The sequence below is a fragment of the Lissotriton vulgaris genome, chromosome 3_1 (genome assembly GCF_964263255.1).
Source record: "Lissotriton vulgaris chromosome 3_1, aLisVul1.2, whole genome shotgun sequence".
NCBI lineage: Eukaryota > Metazoa > Chordata > Amphibia > Caudata > Salamandridae > Lissotriton > Lissotriton vulgaris.
The window spans coordinates 166640817-166658481 of NC_141689.1; the positions used below are offsets into that span (position 1 = coordinate 166640817).

Below are 17665 nucleotides of genomic sequence, written 5' to 3' on the forward strand. Positions count from 1 at the left end.
TGACATACTCTTACTGAAGCGGAGAAAGAATGGGATGTACACTGGGATTGGGGAGTAACAGCTGCTATAAGCCTTGACCATTCATGATGATCAAGAGATTGTTGGTGTGAAAGGGATATTGGAGCATTGGAATGTTGATAGCTCCATTGAAGACTTATAATGGCTAGTAAAAGCGTGGAGCTCCAACATTCCAATATTTATCTTTCTGCTTCTACCTTTGTAATTCAGAGCATTCTACCCGTATTGGGAGAAATGTTCGAATAGCCTTCTAGCCCTTCTGCCACGGTTTTACCAGTTATTAGAGGCCATCTCCCTCGTTCTAGGCCCGCGCCGGCGGCTTGGGCCTATAATTCACGATTAGGACCTTATACAACCATAATAGCCCTCGGCAGTGGACTAAAAGGCTATAGTAACAGCTTTGTCATGGTAACACATGTGACGCTTAATGGCTTTGTAACACAACTGGCCATTCTATAGAATACAGCTCTATTTATTTTTTTAAATCCAGCTTCGATAACCTAATTTATTTTTACATTGAGGGGCACTAGCTGGGGCATATATTGCAATTAGATTCCCTCTCCATTTTGCCTTTCCCAATATACACATATATATATGTAAATGAATACATCAGAAAATTGCATACAAGTCAAACTGCTGAACAATTTTGCAGCAAAAGTACACACTATCCTACTGAATATATTACATCTGGGGACATGCTCAAGTGCTTTTTACAGGATGCTGAGGTCATGTTTTTAACACTTTAAAAACCATTGCCTAATTGGGTATTTTTGGCGATTTCTAAGTAAACTCCCATTTTTCAGTCTTGGTGGCAGAGAGGTGCACCGGACTACATTCAAAAATTGGAATTTAAATTAATATGAAGAGAAACGACTGACAGAGCTCATTTTTGCTTCTTAACATTTTGGTTTCCATCTATGTGACAAACCTCTGAAGGATGTGAGCATCTCTAAGGCACAACAAATCACGACCAAAGTAACCACTGAAGACACAACTCAACACTAATATCTCAAGGCTCTGGTGGGCCGTTCATCAGCTTTCAATGCCCACAACCCTCACTTGGTCTCCAAATGCAACTAATGCAAACAACTGCTGGAAAATCTAATATTCCATTATGGTCTCAGACACAGGCTGCAATGCAGAATCACACCTCCCCTTTCACGCCAACTGGAGTTTTTCACTGTGATCCCTAACTAAATGCCATGCATGGCACTTTGTTCACAGCAACAATGTATTTTCGGGACATAAAGTTAGGGTGTCAAATATATTCAAGAGAAGAGTGAGTTCTCCACTTTTTATCTGATGTGTCATTCACTACATTATCAGCATCTGCAGGGCATACAATATCCATAGGTCAGTATCTCTACATTTAGCTTACAGCTTCTGCCTTGATGGCAGGAGTGATGTTATGTTATGGCAGGTGTCTCCAAGGAGTAGCTCGTGAGCTACCAGTAGCTCTCCAGACACCTCTGAGTAGCTCTCCTGTGTTCAGCCCAGCCTACTAATATAGAAGCCTTTGCTTGGTTGAATTATATGTATACTAACATTTAAAAACATGTTCTCAAGATGAAAATGTGTCTATTTTCAGGACTCATAAGATAATGTTTGGCAAACAATTGTTGTGTTTTTTAAATGTTTTAAAGCTATTATTGAGTGGGGGAGGTTTATTGCTCATATTACTAACTTTGTGCCAGGGGGAGTGTAGCTATAGCTTTAATGTACAGTCATTTCAAATCCTCAAATAATTGTTTTTACATTAGTTCTGGAAACTCTGCCTCATACACTGATGACAATCTTGGACGGGGGGGTTACTATTACTTAACTAATATTAGTAGCACATGTTTTCCATTGAACATAAGTAGCTCTTATTACAGAGGTTTGGAGACCCTTTTTCTATGGTATATGAATTTGTAAAGAGCACTACCACCGCAAGCACTGCAGTCTGATATTAATCCTTAAATGTGGCAGATTAACGGGGTCCTGACACCCTCATACAATAAGAGTAAAATGATGAAACAAATGGGGCGCATGGTATTATGTAAAGAAGGGGGCAACAAATGCTTGTTGGTGACACGGATGTCGAAGGACAATAAACAGGGAGGCAAACAAGCCCAAGGGCCAATGAAGAGCAAAGGGTGAATCCACGGACTTCGATTGGGTCTTGGAAACGACAAAAGAAGAAGGACACTGATGAAACCTGTTGGGTGCAAGCACTCCAGAAATAAGTGAGCTTTTGGGGATTTCGCGGATACTGCTGATTGAGGCGACAGATGAGATACCAATACAACAAAGAGGGAGGGGAAAAAGTTAAACTGCATGGCTACAGTGCTGTAAAGAAAAAAGGGTGTCTCAATACTGTAAAGGAGGGTGAGCATTAACGCCTACGGGATCGGTGCTACAAAAAAAGGGGAAAATGTAGATGTCTTCCAATATTTTAGTCTCCATCTATAAAGATACAAGTTGGACTTCACAGAAGTCTATGAGGTTGTGACCCATCAAAGCCTTTTGAGGCCAATGTGATGAATGCCCTACTGCCACCACCTGACCAATGATGCGAGAGGAAAGCCTTGCAGCATATAATATCTAAGAGTGACTGAGAGACAGTGACAGAAAGGGAGAGAGAGTCTGTGTGTGTGCATGTGAGTATGTGTGTGTGTGTGTCTGGGGTGGGGGCGTGTAAAACCCATGTTAAGAGGACCAGATCGGTGGGTAATCCCTGACAGAACCAGTCAAACACTATCTCTGTGAGGACCGGTCCCCATAGTGTGTTTAGGTACTTTCTGGCAAAACACTAAGAGTACAGTTATATATGCCTTGCTCCGCTGTATAACCTATCCCAGTTTCAAAGCATGTGTGGAGTTAGAATAGTAAATAACACTTCCTTACGCTCAACGGCCGGTGCTCCAAAGTTCACAGGTCTACAGGGACAAACTTGGCCTACTCTGCTGGAGCATGTAAAATCTACGGCCACCGCGCAGGGAATGACATCAAGGCTAAAGGGTCAATATTCTGTCAAAGCGCATTACAAGGAGGTCTGCACAACTCTTTCTATGAGGGATATGGATGGATCGATTGGACCACAAATTTAGCAACTCAATGAAAGGAGAGGAATATCTAAGTGGTAGAGTTGTGCTGATGTCTATTTTTGAAGTTTGGAGTTGGGCTTCTCTTTAGCCTACCTGGGGAGCACGCGAGATTGATCTAATGCAATGAACTATTTACGGGACGATTTAGGATGAAAGATTCGGTGATGATCACAAGGAAGGCACCTCACTTAAATCAATAAGCAAAATCTTTTCAGAAATGTATGCATACATGTGGGTTTTGCATAGAGCGAACCTTGCCAAAAAGGCAGCGGAGACTGTACCTCGCACAATAACTATGTACAGTGAGTGAGTGTATGGAGGGGTAGCTGGGTCCTGAGAGAAGAAGCGGAGCAAAACCCTAAAATGCTATGGGCTGTTTGGTGTAAAAAACACAAGACCTTAAAACTAAGGGAGGATAACCCTGAACAGTTGAACAGCATATGGTGAATAACCTCAAAAATAAAAAATAAATGCATCTTGAAGTGAATGGCTTGCAAGTTTGTTAGTGTGCCTTGTTAGGCTGATGAACCCAGACTTCAGGTGCCATTTCCTCCTTCCATATGTCTGTAGGATGTTTTTTAATCCTCTGTGGAAGTTACTTTGTCCGTTCAACTGGATCCACAAAGTCAAGTTTCAAAGCAGCCACTGAATCATGGTTCTTGCGCTTCTGACTCGCGGATTTCAGATGAGTTCAGCACCAAGGGACAGCACAGCAGATCCCTGTGGACGGCTTCCGTTTACTGACCATGCAACGAAAAGGTAGCAAAAATATATTTCCAAAAGAGGAATTTGACGGGTGAACTGAGCTCATGAAGTCCGTCATCGGCAGTGCTTCCCTTTTATGTTCACTCATAGGCGGCCCTGTGAGGGCTGGGTGAACAGCTACAAGAGCTGAGCTTCTGCAGAAAAAGAGAGAAAGTGAGAATAGGTTAGATGTGCAAGTGGGAATAGGTTAGATGTGCAAGTATAACCTAGACAAGTATCTCGATTGATCCCTATATCTATCCTTAGCCAGTACAAAAAAATAACATCCAATCCCATCGGCCTACTCACAACCAACACAAAAAACCTATGTAACACATCCACCCACCCATCGACTCATTCCTAACAAAACCAAGCCAAGATCCAGCGATCTATCCATACCCAACTCAAAACTCCAATTGAACCCGAATAAACCACCGATTTGCACACACTCAATGGAAAACAATTATGCACTACACCATCCCATTCATCCATCCATACCCAACAAAATCCTGCAATCAAAACAACCCATGCATCAATCAACCCAATCCACAAACTTCAGCTATCCCAAACCAAACATATCCATTTACCTATAACCAACCCAAAAGTAACACATCCATTTCACCTCGACTCTTCCATCAATCTACCTTCACCCAACCAAATAGTCCAATCCAACACAACCCCATGTATCCATCCATCTACCCTAATCCAACCCAAGCAATGCATCCATCTATCCTAATCTAACCAATGAATGATTAATAAAGCGCCTGAATCACCCCCTCAGGGGTATCTCCGCACTAACCAAAGCTTCTCATCCAACCAAACACATACATACAGTCATCCATCAATCTGCCCGTATGCAACATCCTTTCAAACCGAACTCAAACATCCATTTACCCTCAATCAATGAGAAAAAATACAACCGATAAAAATCAGTCAATCGTTCTATCCATATAGCCATATCCAACCCAAACCCATACATCCATGCATCTACTTATCTATCCATCTACCCATAGTGAATAAAAAAACAACAACATCCCATTAAACCCACCCTGGCATTGACAAACCAATAACCTCATGCCAACAAACACAAATCCAAGTCTCTACAAGTGATTAATTTTCTTTAGAAGGAGTGGCAAACATGAACCAAACTCAAGTATAACCACGTTGAACATGAACATTACTACTAACATGTAGTTAATGACACTGTACCCTTTAAATACACTATCTGGTTATTCAATGTCCATGCTTTTTTAATTCACATATCCTCACGCACACCCCATCAGATTCTTCTTTTCCTAGCACATACTTTCACCTTCTTTAAATAGGTCAGGAGAGCAGGGCCATCCAGTCAATGGGAAATGCCTTCCTCGTGCATTCACACAAGACACTATGCCTACTTTCTTTTAGGAAAAACATTTCCTGGTCATACAAGTCCAATCTTTGGACAAACGCTCCTCGTTAATAATTCCTCCTTCTAAAAACCCAATTGGAGGGTTTTAAACTCTATAAATCATCACACACATAACTTTTGTTGTATTTAGCTGTGACACCATAACCAATGTATGTGTCTAACTCATTAACACCTTAAGTGCTGCGCCTATTCCAACGGCCGACGGCACCACTACTTCGGGAGTGCTGCCGTCGGCCGTTGGACGTTCCAACTTCACCTGCGCAATGGAACGTTAAGCACTGGAGCTGGACGTTCCATAGCTGCTAAGGTGTTAATGTCATTTTGTAACTTGTTCAGTTTATGAAGGCATAAAATACGGTTTGTTAAGTGGTGAGTGTTGTGGAATAGAGGTTTGTGGTAAATCAAGCTGGCAATGTATCGCAAACATACACAAGTTACCCACATGTGCGGTGCGGTAGAAAACATGGACAGTCAGCCTGGCTCTTGTATCGGTATTTATGGACTACTCCGCTGTTTACAATAACTGAACACATTTTGGACAAAAATTAAATAAATCTACACATGTGATACAAAAAGTTTAAAAAAGTATACAGAAGGCACATAAGGTACTTTGTTTTTCCATTAAATAGTGTTTTTGCCACATGGATCACCAAACCTTTGGCTTGATTTGGAGTTGGTTTCCTTCCAGCAGGATTCCACCTCTTCTAGGCGGGTATTCAGCCAGGGTGATGGAGGTTTTTCTACTGAAGTTGCTGCAGCTGCCACAGAGAAAGCCTCTGAGGAGAACACCACAGCAGAAAATCTACAAATTTCCATCACCATCTGCTAATTCTCACCTTCAAATGTGAAATCTGGAAATGCCTACCATGCTGAAAGATTTTTACCAGCATGCTGCAGACACCACACATACTCTTCCATGAAGCTCTGCCCTATATTTGTGCCAGTCTTCTTGGTGTTAGCTCCACCAAACATGGAGGCAGCCCAGTCCAAATAGATTGGGTGGCACGTCTGCAACAATATCTGGTGGAGTTAAGTTTGGTGAAGGTGTGGACAAAGAGTGTCCCTTTCTTCTAAATTACACTCTAGATCAGGAGGAACTTGTGGTGGTCCCCCTCACTTTCTAACTTTTCTATATGAACATTCTTTACTTCATTTTGTGATTCCACTTCCTGTGCTTTCTCCACTCCTCTGTTACCCAATCTTAGACATGTTATTCCAAGCTTTGCCTTTTTGTGCTTCACCCTATAGTTCTGTTTTAGGAAATTATCTTAACTATTTGTTTTCATATATAATCGCATTTTATCTTTTATATTTCAGATTATATCAAACTGAAGTAAACTCCCAACTGATCCAAGATACCTCTGGGGGAAGCTTGTAAACTTCAATACCACTCTTTCTGCATAATGTTCATGTGCAACCACCATAAGAGACAGCCACATCCTACAGCGATACCCAGATCCCAGACTGTGATCTCCATCGCTTTCATATCAATGAGAACTAGATTTAACTTCCAGCAATTACTCATGACCTCTGCTCCTTTCTGAGGAACTGCCCCATGCAAGGAGTCCCTCCGAGCAGTATTTGTTGCTTGGAGGATCTGTTTACGACATCAGGCAGATTAAAGTTTCCCAAAAACCCGAAGTGGCTCTTTGCCAGCGGCTTCCTGAATAGAGCAAACCAACTCGCTGCCCACCATCCTCTTGAGAGGTGCTCTGTACATGCCCTTATTACGCAGAAGTTCGCTGTTTAGGCTATTTATTGGGTCTAACTTACTTGGCAATGCCTTCATGTGAATGGCTGAGATAAAGTCATGCTTCTTGGAGCCGTCTTTCCCCTTTCTTCGTAGTCGTATCCTGAAACATGAAATCAAACAAGGAGTCAGAATGTCGCTTATACCAGAACAGTGTTGACACTTCCGAAAATATTGCAATCAATGCAGGCCTATTTACCGCTCTTCAAAAAACGTCTGAAAAAACTGAAAGCTGTATTCGGGTAAGCTGACCTGTTCAAGTTGTGTACAATAAATTCTTTGGGAAGAAATGCACAAATACCCCAAAATTATAAATCCTTACTTAAATGGAATCACTTTCTGTTGGTCTCACATTTAAAACTACAACACGCATGCACCCGCTGATCCGGATATGTAAATGTACCCCATTAAGGTTCCTTTAATGACAATATTTTGGGTTCTAAACCCCCAAAAAATTCTATTCAAAACAGTTTTATAGATTTTCAATCACTTTTAAGTTCTGATTTAAATACTGTCCTGCCACGGTGGAAAGTTCATTCTACACGTAGGTGGGCGGGGGTTAATTTCTTTCATTTCTCCATATTATATTGTTTTTATTCTTGTTGATTTGAACAATTTTAATTTGCATACATCTGCGATCTGATGCTATCACATTTCATGCAACCCGCTCTTCTTCAATACTAAAAAAGATGTGTACATTTTTCCTTTCAGCAATGCACTTTTCACAACATTGCTTTGGTTTCTCTTGTGCACTAAAAGAACATAATGCAGAGCAGCTGTCCCCGTGGACATGCCTCATAAAAAATCCTTAATCTAAAAGAAAGGTTGCCTTATAGTTTCTTCATTATTTAGCTGAAGTTGTCCTACTGTCAAATTGTTCAGAAACCATATTGTCATATTGTTCAGAAACCATACTCAGGGGTCGATTAGGATCGCGGACGGACTTGAGTCCGTCCGCGACCCCAGAGAAGGAGGGAACGTCCGCATGGGCTGCGGCGTTCCCTCTGTGCAGATTAAGATGTGACCGCCAGGGTGGCGGTCACATCTTCTATCATTAACACTGCGGCGGGTGCAGCTTCAAGCTGCACCCGCCGCAATGTTAAAAATGCATGCACGGCATTTGCGTGCACAAAGCGGCAGGCACCGCGCGGTGCCTGCTGCTTTGTGCACGCAAATGCAGGGGGGGTACCATAGGTACCCCCCATGTGCACCCCCCACCACCCCTTCACCCAGGGGGCCCGCAACGGGCCCCCGAAGTGAAGGTCTGTATGCTTTTCCACGGCGGAAAAGCTGCCGTGGAAAAGCATAGTAGTACAGACATCCTAATATGCCTGGCGGTGTCTGATAGACACCGCCAGACATGTTAGTGCTTTTCCGCCGCGGTCGGAAGGCGACTGCGGCGGAAAAGCTGCAGACGGAATACCAGACCCACCAGCAATCCTAATTTGGCGGTGGGTCTGTTGAGGCTCCGCAGCGGTTTTCCCGCATCCTCCGGGCCGGCGGTGGCTTTCGCCGGCCCGGAGGATGCGGGAAAACCGCAATCCTAATAAGCCCCTAAGTCTTGAAATATTGCTTATTGTTTCCGAAAAATCTATTTTTATACAGGTATTAGGGAAAAATGAGCAGTAACCTAAGCTTTACAAAGAAGGTGTCCAGGTGAATTCAAACACCACAGATGATGCACTCCTCAGGCTCAGACTAGAAGATGAAACCAAGATCACAGCAGCATAGAAAACCAGCACGGCTCTTCACAGAGCCACACACAGGGCCAAACTTTAAATGATGCTCGTGTTTTTTGGTGTTTTCCTTCTAAAGCATTATAGTCACTCTCCTGGTCACGACCTTCTGAAGCAAAAGCCTCTGAGGCGTCCTAAATGTGTAGGAGTAATGACCATTCAACCTCCTCGACGCAGAGTCAAATGTGCAGATAAATGGCGGGCATGGATGGTTTATTCACTGGGAGTGTGGCTTTTTCAAGTGCAATATCCAAGGCTGGCGTTCAGTTACCTCAGGACAATGGCATCTCCAGGTCATCTACAGAGTCATTTCGATGCTCATGTTAAAACTGTGCACAACACTTTTTTCAGAACATGCCCTTAACCCGTTGCCAGCGCTGAAAATATTCCACGCTAGTGCGGAACGTTCCATTGTGCGAATGAGATTGGAACGTTCAGCGGACGTGCGCAGCACTAGCGAGATAGTGCACGCGACGACCGCTGAACGTTCCCCGCACTTAAGGGGTTAAACAAGTGTATTCCAGGATGCCTCTTAAACAAAATCCCATAAACAAAGCAGTACCTCGCTGAGCACTACAGTCTGAAGTAGAAGGAAACCCTGCACTAAAAGCCAAATCAAATCGGCAGCCACTCTACGTTTACTGGTCATTAACAGAAGATCTACAATTATTCGGAAAGAAACTGCTTTCATACACATATACCATCGCCCGCTTACACGTAACCAGACTATTCAATGTATATATTTTGGACTTTTTCCTGCCAATATTGTGTTGCACAACAGCAAACCTTTTGCCCATGTTCGATGTGGAGCCAAAAATACAAGCAATAAAGCAGCATTGGTAAATGTAACCCTGCATACAGGGCGCTTCAGGGAACTCGACGCAAGCATGTGCTCTATTTGGTCCTACAGACAGGTTTTACAGATCGAATACCTCCTTCAGCCCAGTAACCTACATCTGTTGAACCTTAAACTAGGGAAACTGCACACTATGTTGAGCCATGATGAATATTTAGTGTTCAAGGGAAGCAAAACACGTGATGAGGCCAAGACTGATCAACAATGTCCATGATATTCAGGTCGGGATTTTTAAATATACAGCAAAATATGAGGAGACACACCTTGCTGACACTGGTGTAAGTGGTAGGAAGAAGCAACATGAACAACTCGGATTTCCTCTCTTAGGGAGAACTTCACATATTTTTGTTAACTATAGTACAAATGTGAACACAATTTTAGTTGGAAAACTAACTCTGCAGTTCACCCCCACTCACACAGGCATAATACAAAAAAATACAAAATAAATTGCCAGGCATTGAGAACAGATATGAACGTAATCACGTGCCCAGTGCCAGCTCTGCCTCCAGCCAATCATGTTTGGCTGATCATAGAAGGATCAGTGGGAGCTCCTACCAGAGGGGAGTCTTTGCCGGCACGAGACCCCGCCATGCAGTGCTTGTGGGTAGCATGGCTTGATTTGCATGAGGGAGTGCTCATGCAAATAATTCTCAGCCACTCATTTCATCTGCTTCTTAATGCAAATTAATTCAAATGAGCTGGCGCTGCGAAACCATCCCTGCCCCTCAACCCGGTGTTTGCTAGTTCTCATGCGGGCATCATGAGTAGAGGTTAAAAGTACTGACAATAAAACGTCTAGAACTGCCAAAGCTGGAACAGCTTACACACTTAAATCACTCACTTCTGCTTTCACAGTTAGCTTATTCATTAAAGGATGAATGCACGCCCATATGGAGTGAGCTCCCATCTATGTGTTTCAAAGAAAAATGCAGTTATTCTCTAAGCATACATAAACAGGAGAAAGTAGCTTTCCAATTTTGCACGCCTGACTCCAAAATGGACGACGGCCAGGAAAAGAACACCACAGCCAACGAGTGCGGTGCAATTATCACGGTGTGGGGGGGTCTATTTTGCTGGCGTGGTACTTTTCTTTTCCAACGAGTAATTCTTTACTTGTGAGACCACTAACAGGGAGACAGAAGTGTGAAATACTATCAAGGGTCTGGCGATTTTCTATTTCGTGGTATTTCTTGGAAATAGATGTTGGCAGCCAGCTCTCGGAAAGAAGTCTGTTTTTTATACAACGTTCAAATATTCGTTTGAATGCATCGCAGGCTTGGCGTGCTCCCAGTGCAGCTCCAGCAAAACGTGCTGTTATTTTTTTCTTGAGCAGATGATTTGAATTTGCTTTAGTTATTTTTGTCAACTAAAAGAATCTCTTCCAAATAAGGATTACACTGAAGATCGGGGTCTGTAAATCTTTGTTGTGTCTTGGTTTTGGAATCTGGCCAACTTATGAGTCTGTTTATTCTATGGGAATCCGGCCTACTTAGGACTCTGTTTATTCTATAGGAACCTGGCCTACCTATGACGCTAGTCATTAGAATTCTTTGGCAATGCGTTCTACCACCTTCACAACTGAATTTAGCGGGGAAATAGGTCCATAACAGGTGGGGTCCTCCCTATTCCCCTTTTCGAAGACTTGGACTATGGTAGCAGATTTCCAAGACGAGGGTAAACCAATCTGCACCGCGACATTAAGTACATTAGCAAAACAGAAGCCCAGAGATGAGGGTCTGCCTTATATAAGTCCATAGGTATCCCATCTGGACCAGGGGGTTTGTTGGAAGGGCTGCTGGTAATTGCTGCTCGGGATCGAACCTTAACTCAAGTTGGTTCAAGGCGCAGTCTTTATCAATAGCTAGGGGCACATCTGTATCAGGAGGTTAACTCCTATAAAATGAGCCACACAGTGTGCTGGAGAGATGGAAGAACCAATGTCATCCTGTTGAGCAGCCACATTATGCTGCCTGCCATGAACCACTGCCCAAAAACCTGTAGAATCCTTAGTTGTGCATGCAGAAACCAACTGTTCACAAGAGGTCTTGTTAAGCTCAGCTTTCCGCTTCCTAATAGGTCATTTGTAGGCCCTTCTTGCTTCCTTAATAGTATCCTAGGTTTAAAATTAAGGCCTCACGCAAGTACTTGATGGCCGGCCTGCAGGCTTTATCAAACCAGCACAATTGTATCTCTCTAGGTTTGCTCGACATATCCCTCATAATGATGTTAGTACAGCTATTTAATTGGTCAGACACAAATGTGGCAGGTGATGTTTCAAGTGCTAATAAGGGATCCATGATGATTTCTAAGTTAGAACTAACTACAGTTTTGATCAGAGTTGGCACTGGAAGGTTGGGCCACTTCACCCTAGGCCCCCATCTTTCACAGTTAGACCGGTCAGGCCTGAAACAGAGTTTGCGCCCAAACTGACATTTACTCCTAAACTATTTTCTATTGGGTTCTGGTCACTCAAGCAAGTTTCATGCACCATCCCTGGGCTAACATATTCGTCAAGCGACCTTGAAATAAAAACAATCAAATATTGTCCCTTTCCCCAGCCCACAAAACTGGGCAATTCCCAGGATGGAAAGGACCCCTGAACATGACATTTCGTAGACCCGCCTAATCAAGTGCATCCAATAGCTTATGACCACTATGGTCAGAGCCAGACTCACTAATTAAAGAATCATCAACCAAAAAATGTATTACAATAATTTGGATTAACTCCCAACTTCGCACTAAAATCCCCACCTATTATAATGTTAAAGGATTTAAAATATGCATATGATCTAACCTCTAGGATAGTTACTACTTCAAAGAAAGCCTTAATCTGGTATCCAGGATCACTAATAAAATTATAGAAATTCACCAAATAAAAGTGAAAATCTTTGGGGGCAATTACCCATAAGATTTGAATCCCATTGTGTCTCAGGAAACTGAAAAGACCCTTTTTTGGAAAGACGAACTAGGGTGGTTAACCCACCTCATGATCTATGGCCAGTGGAGGGGATCACTGCCACATTAATGCTTTCATATCAATCCGAGCCTACCGGCTCTTGGGGGCCGGTATCCTGGCGCATAATAACATCAAACTCAATGGCAAAATTAAGCCATTCTGGGTCCAACAGCTTATATCTTATACCAGCAATATTACAACTTAGGACTCTCAGAAAGGGTCCCACACACACTAGAGGGTGTAGTCTGAATGGGTAATTTACTAATAGAACACTCCGCTAGGCTAAGGGGCCTATGCTTGGAAGAGCAGGGGCGACATAGCACTACATGCATTCAAAGCCCACTCCCCGAACACCATACTTATTTTTTCAATTTCCATCTGGTATGGATTTGGTTGAAAGATTTTGGACTTAAAAGTTCCAGACAAGATCAAGACATGTTGTTCTGTGTGAAACTCATTGTGTGTAAGTGTCATTTGAAGCAGAGGCTAATGGGACTTTGAAAGGATATTCAATATACTGTGAAAGTATACAATACGTATGTGGTCTGATTGGCAAGGGGCATAATGACCTGATGAGTGAGTGCCGACATGAAAGCGAGAACCACCCCCACGTACCCTTGGGACATAGAGCATAGCAATCTACACATGAACCAAGAGTAGACCGACTTGGCCTGAACTCACCAGATCAGAATGATGATGACCAGAACCACCACCAGGATGACAAACGCAAATATTCCTAGAGATGCCAGAACGGCGATCTTCTCTAGCGGATCACTGCGATCTGAGGATGAGAGGTAGAGATAGAAAAAAGAGAGGAGAGAATAATGAAAAGGATTAGAAATGGCACATCAGTGGCTCTGCACACAGAAAAAAGACATATAGCATCAGGGTAGCTGGTGGACACAGTTCAAGCGTTCCCAACGGCGGTTGAAGGAACACCATTGCCATGGCCGGGAACCTTTAGCTTTAGATTGGGCAGTAGTCAATTATGGGACATTATTCTGTTGTTATCCTATGAAAGAAGAGTTGGGCTCTTAAGTGGAAAGGGATGATATGATACTCACACTTTAGTACTGGGAAGCCAGTTGTGGGTATCTGTTTGCGCTCTACAAAAAGCTAACAACATAATACAACAGATCTCTGTTGAACCACATGAAATGGAAGATACATTTGAGGGGTCGAGATTACCCACATATTGTGCATTCAAGGGCACGTGTGACAGCTCATAGACAGAAATGGCATTGGAGGGGTCACTAATGAACATGTGTTTCTCATTCACTCAGTGGTGGGCACACGCACGAGAAATGGCCAATCATGGACATTGTCCAGGCACTCATCCATTGGGGACATGTGTTGGGACGATGATTGCTCCCAAATAAATCCTAAAGAGTTCTCACTTCGCAGATTGCCTGCCTCAGTATGGATAAGCCACCAATCAAAAATACTAAGTCAATTGGTCCACGTGACGGGACCTAGATTGGATGAATCAATTCTCAATGGAAGCCATCCAGAATAAAACATGAATTCTTTGAGGGGTGCATTTAAAATCCTATGCAGTTCCTTACTCTATAGCACACACAATAAACTCCACTCACCCAGTGACAATAAATGTATAGGGACAAGAATTTGAAAGGTCACTACTGATCACGAAAGTCCCCTGGAAGCACAGATGGTGACACATGGGTCGGACAGATCATTCACTAATGAACAAATCCATGCACTTTAATAGGAGTTCCATGTAGCTGAAGATGGATGAAATATATTACAGGGCAACATGGTCAATGCACACAGCCAATGCGGCATATATCAATAGTCAATAATTATAATCTACTGGGACATTGTGTAGTGCGGCCAATAGAGAAAACAATTCAAACTCCATCCAAGGGGATATGAAACACCCAATGAATTTGGCTCCATGAAAAAGCTGCAATTTAGGATGACGTAGAGCGGTTGTATCTATAAGGAAATTCAAGGTGGAAACAAGAGCTTATTGCAGTTCCATAATTTGCAATTTGGCTACTTCAGAGCTCTATGTAAAGTAAGGCAACCTCGATCAACGGAGGTGCGAGTCCAGTCATGTGCACAAAGGCTTGTCCCATTAGAAACTTTTCAGCCTCACCCTTTGATGTGGTGGGGGCTAACTCAATTTCTAGATTGAACAGCTCAGTTTTTAGGCGTATTCTGGAGGTATTTCAGTACTGTCTGGAGAACTAGGCTCAAAGCATTACAGAATCCAGTTATGGCACCGCTAAGGGCCAGAAACTGGGGAGAGGTATGGGATGTGGTCAGTGCACCACCCAAGGCATACCATGGATGAGAGGCATCAGTAGAGCAGGAGAGGGTGTCCCTGGAATATTCTGTGTAACATGAAACATTCAAGTTGTTGTTTATGACTCCTTTGACTTTATTTGGAGACTCAGGTCTGCAAGCAGCTCAAAAATGCAATATTTTGCAGTGAAAGGAAAGAAGTGGGGTTTAGAGAGAAAGGATGGCGGGAGGGATGGAGAGTGTACAGAAGAACGAATGCACCGACAGATGGATGGAGGTGCATGTAGGGATGGATGGAGAAAAGCATGGAGGATGGATGGGCGGCGAGAACTATCAATGGAAAGAAGAATGAATGATTCGAAAGAAAAGATAGTGTAAAAGATGGAAGGAAAGAAGGCAGGTAAGATGAGTTGATGGATCATACTTGTGAGTCACTCACCAGACAGAGGAACTGGGTAATGAAAAAACAACAGTAAAAGCACTCACCAAAGACCACTGGGTCTGGTCCCTCTGGCTCTGAGGTTGAGACGTCATCAATGTCTTCGGTGAAAGGTCCTGAAGGGAAGAGCACAAGGTGGTTCTTTACACTCCAGCAATAAAGACTGCAACTGGGAAGGCTATGGGTGATCTATTTTGTGTGTTCAGGAAACACAATGCTTGTGCATTCGTGGGCGTGCGCTTCAATCTACTTATACTGTAGACTAAAGTTGGTTAATGCAAGGGCACAGCCATGCTGCCCTCTCTTCATGATTTAATTTAAGGTAAGGCGTGTGCCTATGCATTGCAGAGATGTACACAACTGCGTACCACATTAACAAAACTCCCAGGCGTACATGTAAGGCACCTACAGAAAGAAGTATATGGTATTCACATACACTCCTTGTGTGTACCTAGGTTCCTGAACCCTGACAGGTATGAGACTCCCCAAGAAAAAAAGAAAATATTGAAATGGCATACTTCTTTTTTTCATGACCACTAGTTTCCCATAAAATATACTGCACTCCGTCCCTCACCTTCAATGGCACGTATGGATGCACTTTGTCAGCTTTTGCGCCTGGATTGTGCAGGCTAAAGTTTAGAAATGGAGGTACGAGTAGGGAAAAGTATCACAAATGTTTGTGAACAGCACAAAGTTAACACTGTGTGAAAATGCAGAGGGTCGACTCAAAACCAAAAAAAGCTCTGGCAAAAAATTTCAACGTATCCCCCTTCTGCAGGAGCCACAAACAGCATGTGGCTATCAATACTTTTAGAAGTGGGTGATGGCAGCCTACAGCTTCTGAAAGAGGCTCCTTGAGAGCTACCCACCTGGAAAATGCCAGAGTGCCAGAATGGCCAGTCCGGCCCGGGTGTGCGTCATTGGATTTCTATGACAACTCCTAGGACACTCCCCTGGGAACGCCCATCATTGTGTTGCTTCCGAATGTGAGGTTCCTCGTACCTTACATACATTTTTCACTTGTAGATGACCCATAAGCACTCCTGTTGTTTTCAAGAGCCTGAAATACACCACAGACCAGGCCTACTATTTTCCGAATTCTGAAGGGCCATGCCACAACATTTCACTAAATAGAACCACATGGTCCAACTATCGCTGCGATTTTGAATCACTTTGAACATTGATATATATATGTAAATACATCACTCATGAGTAAATTAATTGCCTCGTGGGTCCGTTTTCAACATGTTATAGACTAAAGTACATTCACGGCACATTACACCTTTTAAAGTCTGTACTATCAGTACAATATCATCATATTTAAATGCGAATGGAGCCCTGTTCACATAATGACTGATCCCAGCTCGCTTGGAAACTTCCCCAGCAACCAACACGCAAAGCGTCCTTCTCTGTTTACAGGGCCGTTTCTACCATTAGGCAGGACTAGGCGGCCGCCTGGGCGGCAAAAGGGGGAGGGCGGCTAAATTATGAGTTTGGGAATCCCCTTGAACTGTGTGTAGCCTTCGACAATTCGACGTGACGTGATGTCAGGTTTGGCGCCACGGGCGGGGGCCGTGTGCGCCACTAGCTCTCCCCATGCCCCAACAGTACACTGTTTGCTGTACTCAGGCAGTCTGCCCTCTCCACCTGTCGGAATGAACATCCTGCTGGAGCTGCTGCCGGTTACCCTAAAGGTGCCCTCGGCCTTCGTGTAGGTGGCAGGTCGCTGGCTTGTGCGGCCCCGGGAGAAGAGCGAGCGGGCAAGTTGTGCCTGGTGACAGGCTCTGGAGCTGGCTCGGCGCTGGGTTGGGCCGGTGCTGTGGAACATGAACAGCCAGAGTAACTAGGAGACGGCAGACCTGGTGTGGGCCGTGTACAGGGACATCCAGGCCAGTGACGCTGAGTCAGTGGCAAGGTAAGGAAGGGGTTGTGCGCTGGCCTGTGTATTCCACAAACCACACTTCTTGCGAAAGGGCACACTTGTAACTGCCAGCCTTATGGGTCTCTGCTGCACGGCACACTGCCATGCACTGGCATAGAGCAAGTGTCTCGAGCCACCTAGCAAAAGTAACCCTGAGAGCCGCTTGGGACTCTTCGCCTAAGACACTCCGCCATGCACTGACATACAAAGTCTGCCACATGGCACACCACCTGGCACAAGGTGCACGAGTAATTCTGCCAGTCTTATCAGACGGCACGCACACTGCTTTGGACACAGGAAGCTTCGCACTAAACGGGATGTTCTGCCTTGCACATGCCGACAAAGTCACAAAACACACATATTGCACCATGGCATATTGACAGGCACAGGCCAACCTTCACTCACACGACATTGTTCCAGCACACTAACACACCACTTACTGCAGCAATGCTGACTGCTATGCTTAGGTATTCCTTTAAT

At 43.8% G+C, this 17665-nt stretch overlaps 1 protein-coding gene across 2 annotated transcripts in view; it reads right to left on the reverse strand.

Annotated features, from left to right (window-relative positions):
* Positions 1 to 3165: 3165 nt before the first annotated feature.
* Positions 3166 to 17665, reverse strand: part of IL11RA (interleukin 11 receptor subunit alpha) — a 648138-nt gene continuing 633638 nt past the window's right edge. For both annotated transcript variants that reach the window (XM_086960265.1, XM_086960264.1), the window contains 4 exons: positions 15312 to 15380; positions 13239 to 13338; positions 7033 to 7112; positions 3166 to 4003 (listed from right to left, as the gene is read on the reverse strand). In XM_086960265.1, the coding sequence (XP_086816391.1) occupies positions 3987 to 4003; positions 7033 to 7112; positions 13239 to 13338; positions 15312 to 15380 (266 nt within the window). In that variant the 3' untranslated portion in view covers positions 3166 to 3986. The remainder of the gene's footprint in view (positions 4004 to 7032; positions 7113 to 13238; positions 13339 to 15311; positions 15381 to 17665) is intronic.